This window comes from Heptranchias perlo, chromosome 4 (assembly GCF_035084215.1).
Source record: "Heptranchias perlo isolate sHepPer1 chromosome 4, sHepPer1.hap1, whole genome shotgun sequence".
NCBI lineage: Eukaryota > Metazoa > Chordata > Chondrichthyes > Hexanchiformes > Hexanchidae > Heptranchias > Heptranchias perlo.
In genome coordinates, this window is record NC_090328.1 from 32,152,531 (window position 1) to 32,174,032 (window position 21,502).

Below are 21,502 nucleotides of genomic sequence, written 5' to 3' on the forward strand. Positions count from 1 at the left end.
TGGAGAGTGCGCATAGCACCTGTTCCAGCACCTCGCAAATGTGCTGCTGCCCCTCGATCATTCTCCTTTTAAAGGATGGCCCCCAGAGTTCAGCATCTGTGTTTAGCTGAGCAGAGCCTGGAGAAGAGTGCTCCCACCGACGCGGACTCTCCACAGATGCCCCTTCCACCAGTGTCTGCTCGTGCTCACATGGCTGTGGCAACTTACCACAAGCGACCCCAACTAACTGAGGACGGGGACCCACCGAGGTGTGTGTATCTGCGCTGGTGGATGGCTCGCTCAGATGTAATGGTGCCCCCTCAGAGGCCAGCAGGTCCTCTGAGGAATTGCCCTCCGTCATCACGGTGGTCGCTGAAGGCCCTGTAAGGGAACAGAAGGCAATATTAAGCATGATGACAGATGTTGAGGTGCTAAAGATGGCAAAGCATGTTAACATCATTTGCTATTGTGAGTACTGAATGTTAAAGTTCCGCCACCAGCCGTTTGTCGGGTGGCAGTCTCGACGTCGCTGACGGACAGGCTTTCGAGGGTGCGGCTCAGTTCAAGAGCCTCCTGCTCCGCATCTGTGAGGACAACCTGATGTTGCGGCCCCCCTCCGGTCTTCGCCCTCTCCCGTGCATTCTGGGCTCTCTTCTCCTATAAGGGGAGAAAGTAGAGAGGCGTGAGTGAGGGATGGTGACGTGGCCAACTGCTGAATGCATTGGTTTGGGTGAGGCTGACCCGTGAAAGAGATGCATCAGAGGGTGAGTATGAGACAGAGCCATAACATTGTATGAGGATTGAGTTGAGTTGTAGTGGTGGGATGACTACTAGGGATGTGAGTAAGTGCAGGTAGTTGAGGATGAGGTTTGAATGGGTGTGAGGAGTGATGTGATAGAGTAGTGTTGGCAGTGCAGAAGGAGTTGTGGGGTGGGAGCGGTGATGTGGAAGATGGAGTGTAGGAGAATGAGTAAGTGTACTCACTTTGGTTGACCTAGTTAGGTCATTGAAGCGCTTCCTGCACTGGATCCAGGTGTGGGTGATGTTGCTGCTGCTGGTGACCTCCTCTGCCACCTTGAGCCAGGCCTTCATGGTGGCAAAGACAGGCCACTTCCTCCCGTCCGCTGGGTAGAAAATCTCCCTCCTCCTCCTCACCCCATCCAGAAGGACCTGGAGTGAGGCATTGCTAAATCTGGGAGCAGCCTTTCCCCTGGTCTGTTCCATGCTGCACTTTTGGTTGGTTGCTGCAGGAGCAGCATTGGAGGACTGCCTCTTTAAATGGGCTCCTCCAGCTGACAGCCTGTGATGCGGGTGCGCAGTCCACCCGATGCGCAGGTTGACGTCGGGAAATCCGGAAGCCACGGTAAGTGCCTTCAATTTACCCCCGATCGCGTGGGGAACGGACTGATTTCATTGGGTGGATTACCCATGCGTCCAGTCGTCCCCCCCGCTGCCATCCCGCCTCCCTGGTACTATCGGGGCCCAGGTCTTGTACGTCAACAGCAGGAACTTTTGCAAAATCTGCTCAAATCATGTATTAGTAGTTAGTTTTCATCAATTTATCTTCCATATATATGTCCCTGTTCTTAATGGAATAGGTAAAAACAAATCTCTTCTTCACAGACTGTTTAGCTGTTAAGAACTACTGTGTAGGTTTCAAAAAACTTGATGCATTGGTCAACAAGGTTTGAAATTAATAACAAACACTGCAATGAAACATGTCAAAGATGCAAAATTAAGATCAGCAGAGCTATGGAACAACAGGGATACTCTCAGCTTGTACTTCTGATCTCATACTTAGAAAGACAATTCTCCCCTTTCTCCCATACATCCACAAATGTATGTTTCTCATTTACTGTGCACCTTTTCCCACACCTCTATCAATGCCACTCGACAGCCAGCTACCAGGAAATGTGCTCAAGTGATCAAGGGTGGCTGATCACCTAAAGGTGCTAAACACAGGTTTCAGCGAGTCCTAGCAGTTTTACATTCACCTTGCACCTGGCTGTGCTAAATCCACACTTGAGAAACCTGTTCACACTAGTATGGATTTCCATCCCTTGAAGGAAGAACATGCAGTCCACTTAGCAACTTCCTGTGGCAGCATAGTTGAGATTGGGCATTCACTCTGTTGGAATCAGAGCCATGGGGTTGCATTGCATGATTTCATGATGCAGAAAACAAAGCATTCTTGGGATTAATGGGGTGGGGCAGGGTAGAGGAGACTGCAGTTTGGGATAATTGCATGAAAAATTAAAAATCCTGGTTGGAAACAAGAAAAACAGAAATAACATGAGAAGGAATAAAATGTTAAAGTACAATTACAGCAGAACCTTAGATAGAAAAGGAATTCCAATATATACAAGAACTGGAAATACATAAAGTAAGGAAAGAGTTCCATAGTTTCTACGATGTTTTTGTTAGTGAATTTGGATCCATGTGATATAGGGAAATGTACAAGAAAAATTATGATTAATAAAAAAGAGAAACATAGGTAAAGAAAGGCTAATTACAATTTGCCCCCGTTGGGTGTGGCTTGTGAGTTCTTACTCACACCACTGCATAAAATATTGCTTTCACACAGAGTACTCCATCTCACTGGGAGAGGTGAGATTGGACCATTATGATTCATCACACCTGCTGTTAGACAAACATAAAATCACATAGATAACAGTTGCAAACATGCATAGTGGATTTAATATAAGTTTTAAAAAATGGTAATGGAGAAAATAATGGTACTTAAGACAGACAAATCTCCAGGACCTGAGAGTTTCCAGGATATTAAAAGAAATAAGTGAGGAAATTGCAGGTGCATTAGTCATAATTTTCCAAAGCTCTCTAGATTCAGGAATTGTGCCTTTTGATTGTAAAATTACAAATGTCACTCCATTATTTAAGAAGTGAGGGAGGGAGAAACCAAGTAACTACAGACATGTCAATTTAACATCAGTTATGGGGAAGTTACTGGAATATTTCATGAGGGACAGAGTGACTGAACACTTTGACAAGTGTGAGCTTATCAGAGAGTCAGCATGGATTTGTGAAAGGTAGGTCATGTCTGACAAAAATAGTTGCATTTTTGGAGGAAGTCACCAACACAGTGGATAATAGATTGTCTATGGGTGTCGTCTATATTGACTTCCGGAAGGTATCTGATAAGGTTCTGCACAAGAGATTATTAGCAAAAATAAAAGAGCACAGAAGAGAGGTAACCTTATGACATGGGTTGGTAAGGTAGGAGACTGAGAGTAGGTTTAAATGTACTTTGATTGGCGGGATGTGATAAGTAGTGTTCCCCGGAGATCTGTATTGGGGCCTTAGCTTTTCACCGTATACATCAGTGATGTGGATGAAGAAATAGAGACTTGTCTATCCAAGTTTGCAGATGACACAGATGACAAGCTAGGAGGCACAGTGGGGGTGAATCTTGTCTTTCCCATTAGCACGAAAAGCGCTCATAGAGAATCAGCAGCCCGCTTTACATTGCACTATTGCACTCATGTTTTTTTTCCATTGACCTACTCCTGTTCCTATGTTCCTAATTTGTTCCCTATTTCATCCCCTCTAAGATCTCTGAACAGGGTTTTCCAAACTAATGCCTACATCATTTCTGCACCAGGAGGTGCCTGTAAACATCACAGCTTTACTCACTCTACCTTTCCCCCTCTATTACTACAGGAAATATGTTTAAAAAGGAAAGGATATTGTGATTTCAATCCTCTGCTGTCATATTTTTTTAAACATTTCAATATTTAGCTGCATTTTGCTCTGACTAGGCTTAGCACATTGAACTACACAGCTCCATCTGCTGTATTTCTGATGCAAGTTAAAGTATCTCTTCTGGATTATCTTTGGTGAATCCTGAGAGGACTTGGCATTGCAGCCCAAGATCTTGATAACTTACCTATGCTTATATGTGACTGAGACAGAGCTCATCAACTCAATATCTTATCTATTTAGATATATTTGAGATCGGCACAAAAATAACTTGAATTAAATTTGAGGCAGCACTCTATTCCTCATCTATCACACTTAAAGATATCACATAAAATTGCGAAGAGAGAAAAATCAGGATAAAATTGGGCTTTTGCAATAATAGTGAAAATGATCAGACTGCCCACTGTGTTCTCAGGATGTAATAAAAATATGGATTCAAACTTTAGATTTCAATGAGGAGTTGAGGGATAAGGAAGATGACAAAATTGGAGGAAATCCCCATAGAGAAAGAAAGTGAGAGGGAGGAAGGGAGAAAGCAAAAGAGAGAGTATGTGTGTGTGTGAGAGAGAGGGAGGGGAGGAGAACGGATGGGGAGGGAAATGGGAGGGTGGAAGGAGGGATGGGGAGAAATGAGGGAGGGAGAATGAGGGGGAAGGGGAGTGAGAGGGTGAAAGAAAGGAAGGGGGAAGAAGGGGATGTGGAAAGATGGGGAAGGAGAAAGGGGGCAGTAGACGAGAGAGGGAGAGGGGGGAGGGAAGGAGAGAAGGGGAAGGGCGGTGAGGGAAAGTGAGGGGTAGGGATAGCGAAACGGGACAGAGAGAGGTGGAGGGGGAGTGAATGTGGAGTGAGGGAAGAGAGGAAGAGAGGGGGCAGGGAGAGAACAGACTAGCAACTGTCAGAAAGGTAGTGAATTTCTTGAGTGTGTCCGGGATAGTTTTCTACAGCAGTATGTCCTAGAGGCAACAAGGGGGCAAGCCATACTAGATTTAGTAATGAGTAATGAACCAGATTTAGTTAACGGCTTAACTGTGCGTGAACATCTATCCAATAGCGATCATAACATGATCGAGTTCAATGTAATGTTTGAAAGGGAAAAAAGTGAATCAGCTGCTAAGATTCTAGACGTGGGTAAGGCCGACTACAATGGGATGAGACAAAGACTGTCTACAGTAAACTGGGCAAATCTGTTAACGGGTAAAACGACTGATGATCAGTGGGAAATGTTTAAAGAAACATTTAACGTGATACAGAATCGGTTTATACCCCTGAGGGGCAAGAACTCTACTTGCCAAAAAAAAACAGCCATGGACAACTAAAGAGGTAAGGGACAGTATAAGACATAAGGAAAGGGCATACAAAAAGGCAAAAAATAACACAGATCCTGGCGAATGGGAAAAATACAAAGATCAACAAAGGGTCACAAAACAGATAGTAAGAGCCACAAAAAGAGAGTATGAAAAGAAACTTGCAAGGGATATCAAAACCAATACCAAGAACTTTTATAATTACATTAGGAAAAAGAGGGTGGTCAGGAGCAGTGTTGGTCCCTTAAAAACTGAAAGTGGGGATATCGTCATTGACAATGGGGAAATGGCAGACATGTTGAACGATTACTTTGCATCAGTATTTACTGTAGAAAAAGAGCATGCCGAAAATCCCAAGAAAACTAATATTGAAACGGGGACAGGGACTCGATAAAATTAACATAAGTAAAGCAACAGTAATGAAGAAAATAATAGCACTAAAAAGTGACAAATCCCCAGGACCAGATGGTTTCCATCCCAGGGTTTTAAAGGAAGTAGGTGAGCACATTGCGGATGCCCTAACTATAATCTTGCAACGTTCTCTAGATTCAGGAACTGTCCCTCTAGATCAGAAAATTGCACATGTCACTTCGCTTTTTAAGAAAGGAGAGGGAAACCAGGGAATTATAGACCAGTTAGCCTAACATCTGTTGTGGGGAAAATGCTGGAGTCTATGATTAAGGATAGGGTGACTGAACACTTCGAGAATTTTCAATTAATCAGAGAGAGCCAGCATGGATTTGTGAAAGGTAGGTCGTGCCTGACAAACCTGATTGAATTTTTTGAAGAGGTGACTAAAGTAGTGGACAGGGGAATGTCAATGGATGTTATTTATATGGACTTCCAGAAGGCATTTGATAAAGTCCCACATAAGAGACTGTTAGCTAAGATAGAAGCCCATGGAGTCGAGGGAAAAGTACGGACTTGGTTAGGAAGTTGGCTGAGCGAAAGGCGACAGAGAGTAGGGATAATGGGAAGGTACTCACATTGGCAGGATGTGTCTAGTGGAGTCCCGCAGGGATCTGCCTTGAGGCCTCAATTATTCACAATATTTATTAAAGACTTAGATGAAGGCATAGAAAGTCTCATATCTAAGTTTGCCGATGACACAAATATTGGTGGCATTGTAAGCAGTGTAGATGAAAACATAAAATTATAAAACGATATTGATAGATTAGGTGAATGGGCAAAACTGTAGCAAATGGAATTCAACGTAGACAAATGTGAGGTCATCCACTTTGGATCAAAAAAGGATAGAACAGAGTACTTTCTAAATGGTAAAAAGTTAAAAACAGTGGATGTCCAAAGGGACTTAGGGGTTCAGGTACATGAAGTGTCATGAACAGGTGCAGAAAATAATCAATAAGGCTAATGGAATGCTGGCCTTTATATCGAGAGGACTAGAGTACAAGGGGGCAGAAGTTATGCTGCAGCTTTACAAAACCCTGGTTAGACTGCACCTGGATTACTGTGAGCAGTTCTGGGCACCGCACCTTCGGAAGGACATATTGGCCTTGGAGGGAGTGCAGCATAGGTTTACTAGAATGATACCCGGACTTCAAGGGTTAAGTTACGAGGAGAGATTACACAAATTGGGGTTGTATTCTCTGGAGTTTCGAAGGTTAAGGGGTGATCTGATTGAAGTTTATAAGATATTAAGGAGAACAGATAGGGTGGATAGAGAGAAACTACTTACGCTGGTTGGGGATTCTAGGAGTAGGGGGCACAGTCTAAAAATTAGAGCCAGACCTTTCAGGAGCGAGATTAGAAAACATTTCTACACACAAAGGGTGGTAGAAGTTTGGAACTCTCTTCCGCAAACAGCAATTGATACTAGCTCAATTGCTAAATTTAAATCTGAGATAGATAGCTTTTTGGCAACCTTTTTGGTATTAAGGGATATGGGCCAAAGGCGGGTATATGGAGTTAGATCACAGATCAGCCATGATCTTATCAAATGGCGGAGCAGGCACGAGGGGCTGAATGGCCTACTCCTTTTCCTATGTTCCTATATTCCTATGAGAGCACAGCGAGAGGAGAGAGGGGCAGGGAGGGGGAGGAGGGTGAGGGGATGAGAGAATGAAACTGGCAATAATAACACCCTTTATAAGCAGATGAAGCTTGCTGAAGTATTCAGGCAGAAACAGTGAGAAAGCGATCAGGAAGCTGGAAACTCCTGGCAATGCAAACAGCTGAATGATCCTGTGATCTAATTAGCTGCAGGTGAGTGCCCCTTTTTATACTCAGTGACTCTGAAACATCAATCCTGCCAGGTTTTACTGGCAGGTCCGGCACTGGCGGAACTTCAACGATTTTTGGTTAAAACGATGTCAAGAGTCCTAACTGCATCATAGGACCCCGATTTAAATGTATGCGTGAGGCCCCCATCTGCCTGTGGTGCGGCTCGGCCACTTCCAAAAAGTTAAAATGGCGGCAGGCGGGACTGTGTCGGAAACACAACGATAAGCACGTGACCTTTATCTTATCCACCCGGCGTCCCATTTCCGTCAAGTGGGCAAAGTTAAAATTGGACCTATGTTTTTACTAAATCAGCTGAAATATATTTTCCTCATTAGGTACCTGTTATAGTTCAGTTTACTTCTTATGATCTAAAGCAGGACAGAGACTCAAATCCATCACAGTAACTTCCAACACAATTGTCCTCACATTAAGACAGAATTTCAGGAACCAAAGAGCATTAATCAGCATTCCGCCCTTTCACCCTCAACTGGAAGATTAGCTGATCCAGAAGCTGCAACTAACTAGGGTATTCTCATTTTTTCCAATATCACACACATTCTAATCAGTTCAGCTCTGTTCCAGAAGGAAACCAACAGCAATGTAGCAAACAGTGGAAATGCACAGCAGGTCAGTCAGCAGCAGAACAAGAAAAATAAATTATCATATCAGGTGTGGCTCTCCATTAGTTCTGAAGAAGGGCCCAATTTATGGACATTTCTAATCAATTAAATAGACATTTCTGGACATTTCTAATCAATAATTTCTGATGTTGTGCCTGTGCCTCTGTTTTTTTAATAAGGAATCTGAACTGGGATTTCAGAATTTGCAAATTTCTGTTCTCGGAATATGTAAGTTTACCGAGTTCCTTCATTATGCAGCTCAAATAGAATTTAAAAATTAAATCACAAAGTGTTGCTGTACTTAACTGCCAGCTAACTGGATGCTAAACTTTAAAAAATGAAACAGTTCATAAACATACCTTCATTTATTTTTGTTTCACTGTAGACTTCCTCTGTGGAGGGGAGGTTCAACTTCAGTCTATCTACATTTGCATCACTCTGAAAAGTCATCATCTGAAAGAAAAGACAACAGTAAAGTATTATTTTTTTATTCTTAATGTCACACTTCTTTTACACAAATTCATCTCTTGCCATTTGTACATTTAGACTACATTATCACTAGAGATAGCTTTACAGTAGCTTGGTAAACATAAAAACATCTTATTGTGCAATACTAAATATGAAAAAAAATTGTGCGTGTAGAATCGTTAACTCAAATTATTTACAATTTCTGGTGTGATTTGTAGCCATGACCCTGGACGTTTTATGTTATAGCTCTGAGATGATGATAAGCCTTGAATTAACTTTTTTTTAAAAGCATATACCTGGAGACCTACATTATCTACCCAAGTCATAAATTGCTAACATTGGCCCAGAATTTGCTGAAAAAATAACAGCATGTGAACGATGCACGCGTTATTAATGTGCAAATCAGCCAGCAACATGTGGTGAGAAAGCGATACTCCGTGAATTGTGAATCGCCACATGTAGCTGGCCGATCTGCGCTCCTCCACCATTAGCTTCGTGAAAACGGCATCTCGCATTTAATCTCCCCGTTAGTTTCATGAAGTTGTTGCATTTACACATTAATTGCCCATTAAACTAGCCACAGAAAGTTAAGTCGAGTAATTTACAGCCTAAGTACCCTTTTAATGATGAGATAATTGTTAATAACTGCCAATGAACCTCTCTGGCCCAGAAAGTGAACAATTATAAGCATGGAGTCTCATTCCTTCAGGTTGTGAATTGTTGTTGGAGATTTTAAAAATTGTCAAATTTTAATTTTAAAATTCTTTTTCTTACTTTCTCTTTGTCTCTTTTGTCTCTCTCTCTTAATCCAATCTTTCTTTCCCTCTCATTAATTCTCTTTCTGTAACTGATTTGACATTGAATTCACCCACTCTAATTTACCCTCCTCCTCAGTCCTTCCTCTGTGTATTTCTCTGTGTAAATCTCATTGGTTATGATACAATGTTTGTCCCGATGTTCACCAAGGTCCCAGATCCCCTGTTGCCGTCGCTGCGCCGTTATCAGCTCCACTTCCAGCAACTTTGTGGGCAAAAAATTTTAAAACCTAAACGTGTACAAACAAGTTTAACTAACAGGGCACACTGCGAGATACACCACTCTAGCAAAATCTGGGCCGTTGTCTATTCTTAATTTTTGCCAATTATTTAATCTCCTGGAAGCTTCTTGTTACAGCATTGGTCTGCCTAAGGCAGGCAGAGCAGGGTTCAATATGCAAAAACAATAATATTAGGTGATTTTAACTATCCCAAGAAAGACTGGAATAAAGGGTGGTTAAATTGGTAACACTCTTTAGAATGCACCCAGGACTGCCTCCCAGATCAGTGTATTTCTAGTCCAACAAGGAAAGAAGCATTACTTGATGTAGTTCTGAGAAATTGTGTGGCAAATAACTGATGAGAGTAGAAACAGTGGCAACAGCAACAACAACAACTTGCATTTATATAACGCCTATAACATAGGAAAACGTTCCAATGGGCGTCACAGGAGCGTAATTCAGGCAAAAAGGAGGAGATATTAGTAGGGTTGACTAAAAACTTGGTCAAACAGGTAGGTTTTAACGAGGGCCTTAAAGGAGAGAGTGGTGGAGTTATGGAGAGGTTTAGGGTGGGGAATTGAAGAACTTACGGCCTAGACAGTTGAAGGACGGCCACCAATGGTGGGGCGAAGGGAGTGGGGGATGCAGAACTGCCCCGGCAGTAGCCGAAGTGCTGCATTCTGCCGCCGGGACCACACAGGCTCGAACAGCCAGAAGTTACCGGCCATGAGCATCTCAGAGTTCCCACGTGAGCAACAGCGGCGTTCCACCAGCTTTGCTGAGGCCACTAGGGTAGCACCTCATGGAAGTAGTAGCCATATTCTGATAAGAAAGACACCATGGATTGACACTTGTGGGAGAAATGAATGGAAGGCAATTATCATGTTGGGAATTAAATTAAACCTTTATCACATTTTGTACTTTGGTCTGCAGTGTGGTTTTATAGCAGGTTCTGAGTCTGCATTGTCAGTATGTCACTGTTACAGAAGTTGGCTGAATGGTTTCAATGTTCTTTAATGCAGGATTAAGGGAGTGGTGAAGGATGTAACAAAGACTGTTAATGCAGAGGGTTTGTATAAGTTTTCAGGGCAGGGGAATGAGGTCACTGCAATCGCTGAGCAATTAACTCATCCCTCACATCTCTTGCTGCAAAGGGTTTAGAATACCCTTCGACTTCTGCTGTTTCCTTGTCTTCCCTGTCTGCGGAACACTGCTGCTGTTACACTGCCTCCTCCAAGTGCAGGCCTCTCTGTACGGCAAGGTTGTGCAGGATGCAGCACATCACCTTGATGTAGTAGATTCTTTGTGGGGCATATTGTTGGGAGCCCCCAGAAATGTCTAGACACCTGAACCGCTGCTCAACATCCTTATGGTGTGCTCAATAATGATCCTGATGGTCCCATGGCTTTGATTATGCCTGTGTTGTTCAGGGGTTGCGGAGGGTTGTCATGAGCCACATTAGTAGGGAATATCCCTTGTCGCCCAGCAGCCAGCCTGTCGTGTTCCTGGAAGGGTCAAATATTGGGGTGATGGTTGAGTGTCGCAGGATAAATACATGGTGACAGCTGCCTGGGTACCTTGCACAAACTTGCATGATCCTGTTTCTATGATCGGAGACTACCTGGACTTCAATGGAGTGATAGCCTTTCCTCTAAACGAATACTGTTGGCTGGAGTTCTGGTGCCCTGATAGCAACATGCATGCAGTCAATGACACCCTGGATGTAGATTCATAGATTCATAGAAAGTTACAGCACAAAAGGAGGCCATTCGGCCCATTGTGTCCGTGCCGGCCAAAAAAGAGCAATCCAGTTTAATCCCACTTTCCAGCACTTGGTCCATAGCCCTGTAGGTTTACAGCACTTCAAGTGCGCATCCAAGTACTTTTTAAATGAGCTGAGGGTTTCTGCATCTACCACCCTTTCAAGCAGTGAGTTCCAAACCCCCACCACCCTCTGGGTGAAAGAATTTCTCCCCAGCTTCCCTCTACCAATCCTTCTACCAATTATTTTAAATCTATGCCCCCTGATCGCTGGCCACTCTGCTAAGGGAAATAGGTCATCCCTATCCACTCTATCTAGTCTCGTCATAATTTTATATACCTCAATTAAATCGCCCCTCAGCTTCCTTTATTCCAAAGAAAACATCCCCAGCCTATCCAATCTTTTCTTGTAGCTAAAATTCTCCAGCCCTGGCAACATCCTCGTAAATCTCCTCTGTACCCTCTCTAGTGCAATCACATCTTTCCTGTAATGTGGTGACCAGAACTATACGCAGTACTCAAGCTGTTGCCTAACCAATGTTTTATACTTTATACATAACCTCTCTGCTCTGATATTCTATGCCTCGGCTAATAAAGGAAAGTATCCCATATGTCTTTTTAACCACCTTATCTACCTGTCCTGCTACCTTCAGTAATCTATGGACATGCACTCCAAGGTCCCTTTGTTCCTCTACACCTCTCAGTATCCTTCCATTTATCGTGTACTCCCTTGCCTTGTTTGCCCTCCCCAAATGCATTATCTCTCACTTCTCTGGATTAAATTCCATTTGCCACTTTTCTGCCCACCTAACCAGTCCATTGATATCTTCCTGCAGTCTACAGCTTTCCTCCTCACTATCAACCACACAGCCAATTTTTGTATCATCTGAAAACTTCTTGATCAAGCCCAAATCATTAATATATACCACAAAAAGGAAGGGATCTAATACTGAGCCTTGCGGAACCCCATAGGAAACAACCTTCCAGTCGCAAAAACACCCATCAACCATTACCCTTTGCTTCCTGTCACTGAGCCAATTTTGGATCCAACTAGCCACTTTCTCTTGGATTCCATGGGCTTTTAATTTTTGACCAGTCTGCCATGTGGGACCTTGTCAAAAGCCTTGCTAAAATCCATGTAGATTACAACAAATGCGTTACCCTCATCGACCGTCCTGCTCAAAAAATTCAATCAAGTTAGTCAGACACGACCTTCCCTTAACAAATCCATGCTGACTGTCCTTGATTAACCCGTGTCTTTCTAAATGACGATTTATGCTGACCCTCAGAATTGATTCCAATAATTTGCCCACCACCGAGGTTAGACTGACTGGCCTGTAATTACTCGGTCTATCTCTTCCTCCCTTTTCAAACAACGGTACAACGTTAGCAGTCCTCCAATCCTCTGGCAGCATGTGCAGGAAGTTTGCCACTGCTGCAAATCCACAAGCTCTCTCCTGTTGATTGTTGAGATCAATGGGGAAGGTGATGTACTTGTCAGCTGTAGCGAACAGGGCGTTGGTGACCTGGTTAATACAGCTGTGTAGTGCAGGCTGGGAGATGCAGGTGATGGTCCCTGTAACAAACTGGAATAAGACAGTGGCAAAGAAGTTGAGGGCTGTGGTGACTTTTGACAGCCACTGGCAGCAGGTCCTGTTGCAGAAGGCTGCAGAAGTCTTCAACAGCCTGCCTAGAAAAGTGCAGCCTCCTGATGCACTGCTCTTCATACAGATTGAAGAAACTGACTTGTGGCCTGTGCACCCTGTGTGCTTTGCTTGGCCTTCTACGAGCAGCTCCCCTCACCTGCTGTCTTCTAATAGGACCAGCTGTTGCTGGTGCTTGTTGCTGAGGCTGCTGCTGTTCTTGTTCATCTTCCTCCTATTGTTCCTCCATCCAAATAAAACTGGCAATAATAGCAGCCATCATAAGCAGATAAAGCTTACTGAGGGTAATTAAGCAAAGAATATCAGAAAGAAGCGATCTGGAAACTGGAAACTCTCCTGGTAATCCAAACAGCACAAAAGCACACAGATCCCATGATCCACTTACCCACAAGTGAATGTGATTTTAAATACTGCTTCAGTGCTTCTGAGAGTTCAGTCTGGCCAGGTTTTACTGGCAGTTTGCTCACAGGGTGGATTTGTGGTTAAAATGGCGTTGATGTCCTATTTACATCCTAGGGCACCAATTAACATGTATCCATGAGGCCCCCGCCTGCCTCTGACAGACACCTCAGCCGACTCAGAAAACTGAGTGGTTAAGATGGCAGTGGGAGGGAGTGAATCGGGAACACAGCGGTAAGTATTCTACCGTGAATTTAACCACCCGCTCGACCTGTTCCCGTCGGATACAACGGATTAGTATTGGCCCTAATATTTTGCTGTTGTCAATACAAGCAATGCTTTATCTCTAAAAACAGGTTTTGTTCACCATTCATTTCTACTGCACTGTAATGAGGACTAGATATTAAAGAGTGTTAATTAAGCCTAACTTAATCCAAAAACTGAAATATATAACAGCAGGTCATTTCTGACTGATGGACAATACAATGACTATATCAAGTGCCTAATGGTATTGATTCAGTGTAGTGAAATAATTGTGCTGAAAAGAACTATCTTATGCTGCCTGATGTTATAAAATTGTCTTTTGATTGGAGTTTGGAAAATCATCTCTGATGCTGTATGATTAATGAATGAATAATATTTCAACAGGACATTAAATAGCATGAACTAAGCATTTTAGATTCCTTCAATTTTGTTTGCTGACAGTCAGTATTTCTAATCTCAGCAATTTAATGTTCTCCACCATTAGGTGACTCATCGTGGAAGTGCAATGGAAAATTTATCGTTTTCCCATTTATTTATTAGCAGTGGATGAAATTGGAATCAAACAGTAAGAGAGTGGCATTAGCTTTTGTGGACCTAGTTTAGACATCTATCAAACAGTATTACTTCTCAGACCATTGAGGTACCAGACAGAATACTAATTTTGTAACCCCTCAGCCAGATGAAACTTAGATGTCACGTTGGGCAGAAATTTCACATAAGGACCAAGTACTACCTTACTCTCGTGCCAGATGATAAACAGTGGTTTGCCGACCCATTATGGCTGAAGCTCACCAACTTATCAAACAGGGAACAGAAAAACAAAGCAGATATAGCCATCACACACAGCTTGGCAGGTGCTGCAGGTAGTTTAAGTACATAAGGAAGAAAGGAATAGAAGGATATGTTGATAGGGTGAGATGGAGTAGGCTCGTGTGGAGCATGAGCTCCAGCATAGATCTGTTGGGCCGAATGGCCTGTTTCTGTGCATAAATTATATAAATTCTATGTAACGTAAGATCTGGCTAACCTCATAAGTCAAGGGTCCCAGCTCCCAGTCCTGAGTGAATCTTTTCCACTTGCTGACCTGGAGAGGTACTCTCTGCCCTGAAAGTCAATCTGTCCTGTTCAACAGACATAGACTGGTTGAGCTGGATGTCAAAATTTGCTTTTGAATGAGTAGGACTGCAAAGAGGATTACCCCCACTTTCCTCCTCCTCGTCCTCTATTGAAATTGATTATTCCATCGGAACTGGCAGTGCTCCAGCCATTCTTCATGTGCGAGCCTAACAACGAATGCCAGCAGGTTATTCAACCATGGAGGGCATCAAAGTCCTGGTCCTGTTCTCACCAGATTTCCACACTCGCTTGGCTGATCTTTCCCCTCTTTAGCCTACGGGAGCCAAGACTAATTGTAGCGCCCCAACTGCCGAGATTCTCAACAGAGATCAGCTAACCAGGAATTGGTCTCGTGGTCTCTATGGTTTAGTACTACAATGTGCAGTGTAATTACTCACTGGGCCATCGGGTAAGCTGCTGACGTGAGGATTGATGCTGTCCTAGAGCAAAAGGATGTAACTTTAAGTCACCACAGATCTGGAGACCTTGGTTTTCTTGACTATTAATTTATTTAAAGATAAAATGCTACAATCTGGCCAAACAGCTTTGGCCTTATTTTCCTTACTTAAAATGAAGATTCTCCAAATTATCTTCCTTAAAAGGCTAGTAAGCCATTCTATTAGAGATGATCTGTCCTATTTCCACTTTACAGCATAGGCATTCCACCTCCTTCGTTCTCCTCCCTGCTTTTCTTTTTGCCAATATGGGAGAGGTGAAGGCAGAAAGCCAACTCCCCATGGCTTTCCCAATGGGCAGAAACTGTGTTCAGACTCATGCTAAAGACATGTAAATGACGGAAACACATCCTCGGCTGCCTTTCCCACCATTTGCACTGCAGCAACACTGGACACGAGGGGCTGCCTTTTGGGCCCCAGTGTCCAGCATTCAAAGGTTGTCGGAAGAGGCACCAGGACAGAAATGGAAGAGGGGCCAGTGCAAGTGCTGTCGAAGCATGGCCCTGCATAGGCCCCATTAGGTAAAAGAGATCTTCTGCAACAAAAAATGTATTTGCAAGCAACATGCCAACCATTACTTTTTTTCCGCATTGGGGCCTGGTGCAAGTCTTCCTCCCTGTACTGGCACAAGTCCCCATTAGAGACTGGGGAGCCTGATTCCCATATGTTAATGACCCCAGGACCAGAAATACAGCCAGAGTCAAAGGCATCTTGGGAACGGATGTAAGACCTGCCCCACCAGAGATGCGCCCAAATCAAGAAGATGCCAAAAACCTAGGCCTATAACTGTAATTTTGTTAATATGTTCATAATCGTATCATAGAATCATAGAAAGTTATAGAAGGAGTCCATTCGGCCCATCGTGTCCGTGCTGGCCGAAAAAGAGCTATCCAGCTTAATTCCACTTTCCAGCATTTGGTCCATAGACCTGTAGGTTACAACACTTCAAATGCACATCCAGGTACTTTTTAAATGAGTTGAGGGTTTCTGCCTCTACCACCCTTCAGGCAGTGAGTTCCAGACCCCCACCACTCTCTGGGTGAAAAAATGTCTCCCCAGCTCCCTTCTAATCCTTCTACCAATTACTTTAAATCTATGTCCCCTGGTCACTGACCCCTCTGCTAAGGGAAATAGGTCCTTCCTATCTACTCTATCTAGGCCCCTCATAATTTTACATACCTCATTTAATCTCCCCTCAGCCACCTTTGTTCCAAAGAAAAAAATCCCATCCTTTCCAAACTTTTCTCATAGCCAAAATTCTCCAGTCCTAGCAACATCCTCGTAAATCTCCTCTGTACCCTCTCTAGTGCAATCACATCTTTCCTACAATGTGGTGACCAGAACTGGGGCCTAACCAATGTTTTATACTGTTCCAGCACAACCTCCCTGCTCTTATATTCTATTCCTCGGCTAATAAAGGAAAGTATCCCGTATGCCTTTTAACCACCTTATCTAACTGTCTTGCTGCCTTCAGGGATCTGTGGACATGCACTCCAAGGTCCCTTTGTTCCTCTACACCTCTCAGTATCCTCCCATTTATTGTGTATTCCCTTGTCTTGTTTGCCCTCCCAAAATGCATTACCTCATACTTCTCTGGATTAAATTCCATTTGCCACTTTTCTGCCCACCTAACCAGTCCATTAACATCTTCCTGCAGTCTACAGCTTTCCTCCTCACTATCAACCACATGGCCATTTTTTGTATCATCTGCAAACTTCTTGATTTAGCCCCCCACAGTCAAGTCCAAATCATTAATATATACCACAAAAAGCAAGGGACCTAGTACTGAGCCCTGCAGGACCCCACTGGAAACAGCCTTCCAGTCGCAAAAACACCCATCAACCATTACCATTTGCTTCCTGTCACTGAGCCAATTTTGGATCCAACTAGCCACTTTCCCTTGGATCCCATGGGCTTTTACTTCTTTGACCAGTTTTTCATGCGGGACCTTGTCAAAAGCCTTGCTAAAATCTATGTACACTACATCAAATGCGTTACCCTCATCAAACCTCCTTGTTACCTGCTCAAAAAATTCAATCAAGTTAGTCAGACACGACCTTCCCGTAGCAAATCCATGCTGACTGTCCTTGATTAACCCGTGCCTTTCTAAATGACGATTTATGCTGTCCCTCAAAATCGATTCTAATAATTTGCCCACCACCGAGGTTAGACTGACTGGCCTTTAATTACTCGGTCTATCTCTTTCTCCCTTTTTAAACAACGGTACAGTCCTCCAATCCTCCGGCATCACGCCTGTAGTCAGGGAGGATTGGAAAGTGATCTATTGTTAATATATCAAAGCTTTTCAATGAGTATAATTTTTCACTGAGTTGCATTCTGTAAAAATCATACTTTTTGCACAATCTGCATAAAAGCTTAGAAATATAGTTGTTTTGTAGTGGGACTGCCCTCATTTAGTTCCACTCTCACCTATCCAATCATAGCCGGAGGATCTCCAATAATGGCTTCTCTTCCTGCCCTGCACTGTTACCTTCAGAGTCATCCAAGGATCTATCCTTGTCCCGCTCCTCTTCCTCATTTACATGCTGCCCCTTAGTGACATCACTGGAAGGTAGGGGTCTAGCTTCCACATGTACACTGATGACACCCAGCTCTATCTCTCCAGCACCACTCTCAACCCCTCCACTGCCTCTGTACTGTCATACTGCTTATCCAACATCCAATCCAAAATGAGCTGCAATTTCCTCCAGTTAAACACTGGGAAGACCGAAGCAATTGCCTTCAGGACCCACCACAAACTCCGTACCCTCGCTATCAATTCCATCCCCCTCCCTGGCCACCAACTCCAAACCAGATTGCAACTTCAGAGTCCTATTTGACCCCTAGCTGAGCTTCCGACCCCGTATCCTCTCCATCACAAAGACCACCTACTTCTGCCTTCGTAACATCGCCCATCCCCGACCCTGCCTCAGCCCATCTGTGTGAAACTCTGATCCACGCCTTTGGCACCTCCAGATTCAACTATTCCAATGTTCTCCTGGCCAGCCTCCCATCCTCCATTCTCTGTAAACTTCAGCTCATCCAAAACTACTGCAATATCCATTCCCACACCAAGTCCTGGTCACCTATCACTCCTATCCTTGCTGATTTACAGTGGCAGCCAGTTTTCATACTCATGTTTAAATCTATTCATGGCCATACCCCTCCCTATCTCTGTAACCTTCTCCAGCGCATCCCCTCCCCCCAAGAACACTCCATTCTTCCAATTCTTGCCTCTTGTGCATCCCTCCTCCCTTCACTCCACCAATGGTACCCAAACCTTCAGCAGTGCAGGAACACACTCTGGGATTCCCTTCCTAAAACCATCTGCCTCTCCACCTCCGTCTCCTCCTTTAAGACCCTCTTTGAAACCTACCTCTTGGAGCAAACTTTTGGTCTATCCTCCAAATATTTCCCTCTCTGGCTCAATGGACAGATTTGTCCGAATACACTTCTGTGAAGTGCCTTGGGATTTTTTTTCTACATTAAAGGTTCTATATAAATACAATTTAATGTTGTGGTATCTAGACATGTATATTTTAATATCAAGCCACACATAATAAACACAAAGGTTACAAGTTTATCAATTGAGTCCTAAGAATCAATTCACTTGGATCTGTGAGACCAGTAGTTGATTGCAGTATAAATTCAATGTGACTGAGGTTGACATAAAAGAACAAAGTATCATTGTTAACTCTCTGAATACCAGAAGAATTTTTTCAGCTTTTAAAATACATTTTAATCTTTCATTTTCATCAAAGAGCCGGCACAGGCACGATGGGCCAAATGGCCTCCTTCTGTGCTATATCTTTCTAACACACAAATTATTTTTGAAAATATTTTTGTTGTTAATACTTAATTCCAGTAATTAAAGTACTGTTGGGGTTGAGGTGTTCAAAGACATATCATATTGAGCTGATTTTGGGTATGCCAGAATACTAATCTATACTTTACTCTGAATCACAGACAGAAAAACTCTCTGAGCAGCTCTTGTGAACATCCACCACTATTCAGCAGACACCACAATACTTATGCTCTCTTATATTGGTAACAGATTTAAACTGCCAGGATGATATTTTCACCATACCGCTTTCTCCAAGTTAGCATCCTGTATATATCTTCTCAGAAGTAGAATATCTTTCTCCAGTGAGTGCATTATGTTGTTATCCACGGTCAGTATGAAAGTGTTTGGTCCATTAAGGCACTTCTGTAGTACGTGGCTGTCACCATAAGTCTTAGAGATTCCAACTGAGGGAGTGACTTGGGAATTCTGAAGGCTAAAAAGAAAAAAAGGGAACTAAATGCCAAAATACATTTCAATGTACCCCTCCTTCACAATAGTTTTCAAGATAATTAATAATTATTTTGAACATTTCAAAACAGACAAAATAAAGAAAAGGAAAGAACTTGTATTTATATAGCGTCTTTCATGACCCCAAGATGTCCTAAAGAGCTTCATAGCCAATGAAGTACTTTTGAAGTGTAGTCGCTGCTACAATGTAGGGAAATGCAGCAATCAATTTGTGCACAGTAAAGTCCCACAAATAGTGAGGAGATAAACGACCTGATAATCTGTTTTTTTGTGATGTTGATTGAGGGATAAATGTTGGCTTGGGCACTGGAGAGCTCCTTCTTCGCATATTACCGACATGCAATGTCTGCCGTCTACCTGAGATGGCAGACATTGGTTTAACATCTCATATGAAAGACGACACGTCTAACAGTGCAGTGAAGTGTCAGCCGAGATTATGTGCTTTAGTCTCTGGAGTGGCAAGAATGCTACCACTGAGCCAAGGCTAACACCTATAAAGTTTTGCAGAAATATAGCACACTGCAATCAATAAATCATCTTTTTTGGTTTTATTCTTTTTATTCCTTTTTGAGCACTTATAGCGAATGTTATTTTAAAAGACACGGCAGTTTTAAGAGTGCTATTAGAAATTGGGGGGGGTGGTGTTCTGAGTTTCCGCCCCACATCACTTTCACAGGAAACTATGCGTGAAGGGAGATGAGGTGCTTATTTAGCCTGCTCCCTTTCAGAACAATAGGAACAGGAGTAGGCGATTCAGCCCCTCGAGCCTGTTCTGCCATTCAATTAGATCATGGCTGATCTGTACCTCAACTCCATTTATCCGCCATATGCCTTGACATCCTTACCCAACAACAATCTATCGAACTCAGCCTTGAAAGCTCCAACTGTCCCCGTATCCACAGCCTTTTGGAGGAGAGAATTCCTTTACATCCTGTACTGAGTTTGAGAGGTGTCTGGTGACATTCTTGTATTTCCAGGCTACCCTGGGAATTCTACCCAGCTCGCCCCTGATAAGTGAGAGGTCTGCTGGGCCTAAGAGCAGGCAAGGGCTTGATTAACTTCAGAATGCTGCCCCACTGTTCTCTGAGGGGATGAAGATTTTTTTCTGCCTTCAATTTCAGCCCAACAAAGGCCTTGGACTCTCCCTCCCCCACCACCCCTGCCCAGGAGGGACAGGGTGCCACTCCAAATTTCTGGCAGTAACTCTGTTGCACCTTAACAGGTACAGGACATTTGCTCTAGATACTGAAGTAACCATGTTCCCACAATTTGGGGCAGGGTCATCAACATGACACAGCTGTGGGCAGAAGTGCTGCCCTGCTGATTTGCGCACGCTGAAATATCATGGCCTTTATTTCCATTCTTTATGTGCAGAATCAACTTGATTGGAAATTCCATATGGATACCCAAAAATTAAACAGAAATCAAAGGTGATCGAAAAGTTACACCTGGTATAATGGATTGTCTGAAGAAAATCTCAAACAAAAACAATGCACAACGTAGCTTTTATCTTCCTTGTATCCTTCACTACCCACATCCCCCTACCCCCTTCCAACCCCACTTCCTTCTGCGTTCACCCCTGGAAAAACTCCCCCAAGTCATTTACAACTGCACTTTTAATCTTTAAACTGTCCAGCCTTTGGCCCTCCATTCACCATGATCTTTCTGCAGCTGTTGATCTGTTAAGCCATCCCCTCCTTCTTTGATGCCCTTGTCCCAGGTAAAACCATTACTCTCTCTCATCACGGTCTTTCCCCCTGGAATGGCCCCCACCTCAAATCAAAGGGACACAGACTTGCACGTATTTAGCACACAACTGCTTTAACCATCCACAGCCAGATCTGGCTGGATTACATCAAGCACTATCGGGCCTTGTTCTCCTCTGCCAAAACTGCTTTCTACTCCAGGATCATCCTGGAAAGCAAAGTTAACCCCTAGCTCCTTTTTTTCACTACCGACCATCTTTTAAACCCCTGCCACCTCCATGCTCACCCCCAACAAGTTCAAGGAACATATGAACTTCTCTCCAACCTCCCCTCATGCTCTCTCAAAGCTCATCCATGTCCATGAGAACCATCTTCTGTCCTGAGACCTCATTCCCACTAAAATGCTGACCACCCAACTTCCTTTCCTGGTCCCCATGCTAGCTGACAATGGAAATTGATC

The 21,502-nt window shown here is 43.5% G+C and overlaps 1 protein-coding gene across 3 annotated transcripts in view; it reads right to left on the bottom strand.

Moving 5' to 3' along the window:
• Positions 1-21,502, bottom strand: part of arhgef28a (Rho guanine nucleotide exchange factor (GEF) 28a) — a 406,494-nt gene that overhangs the window by 277,433 nt on the left and 107,559 nt on the right. For all 3 annotated transcript variants that reach the window (XM_067982722.1, XM_067982721.1, XM_067982720.1), the window contains 2 exons: positions 19,112-19,301; positions 8,221-8,314 (listed from right to left, as the gene is read on the bottom strand). In XM_067982722.1, coding sequence (XP_067838823.1) covers positions 8,221-8,314; positions 19,112-19,301 — 284 coding nt within the window. The remainder of the gene's footprint in view (positions 1-8,220; positions 8,315-19,111; positions 19,302-21,502) is intronic.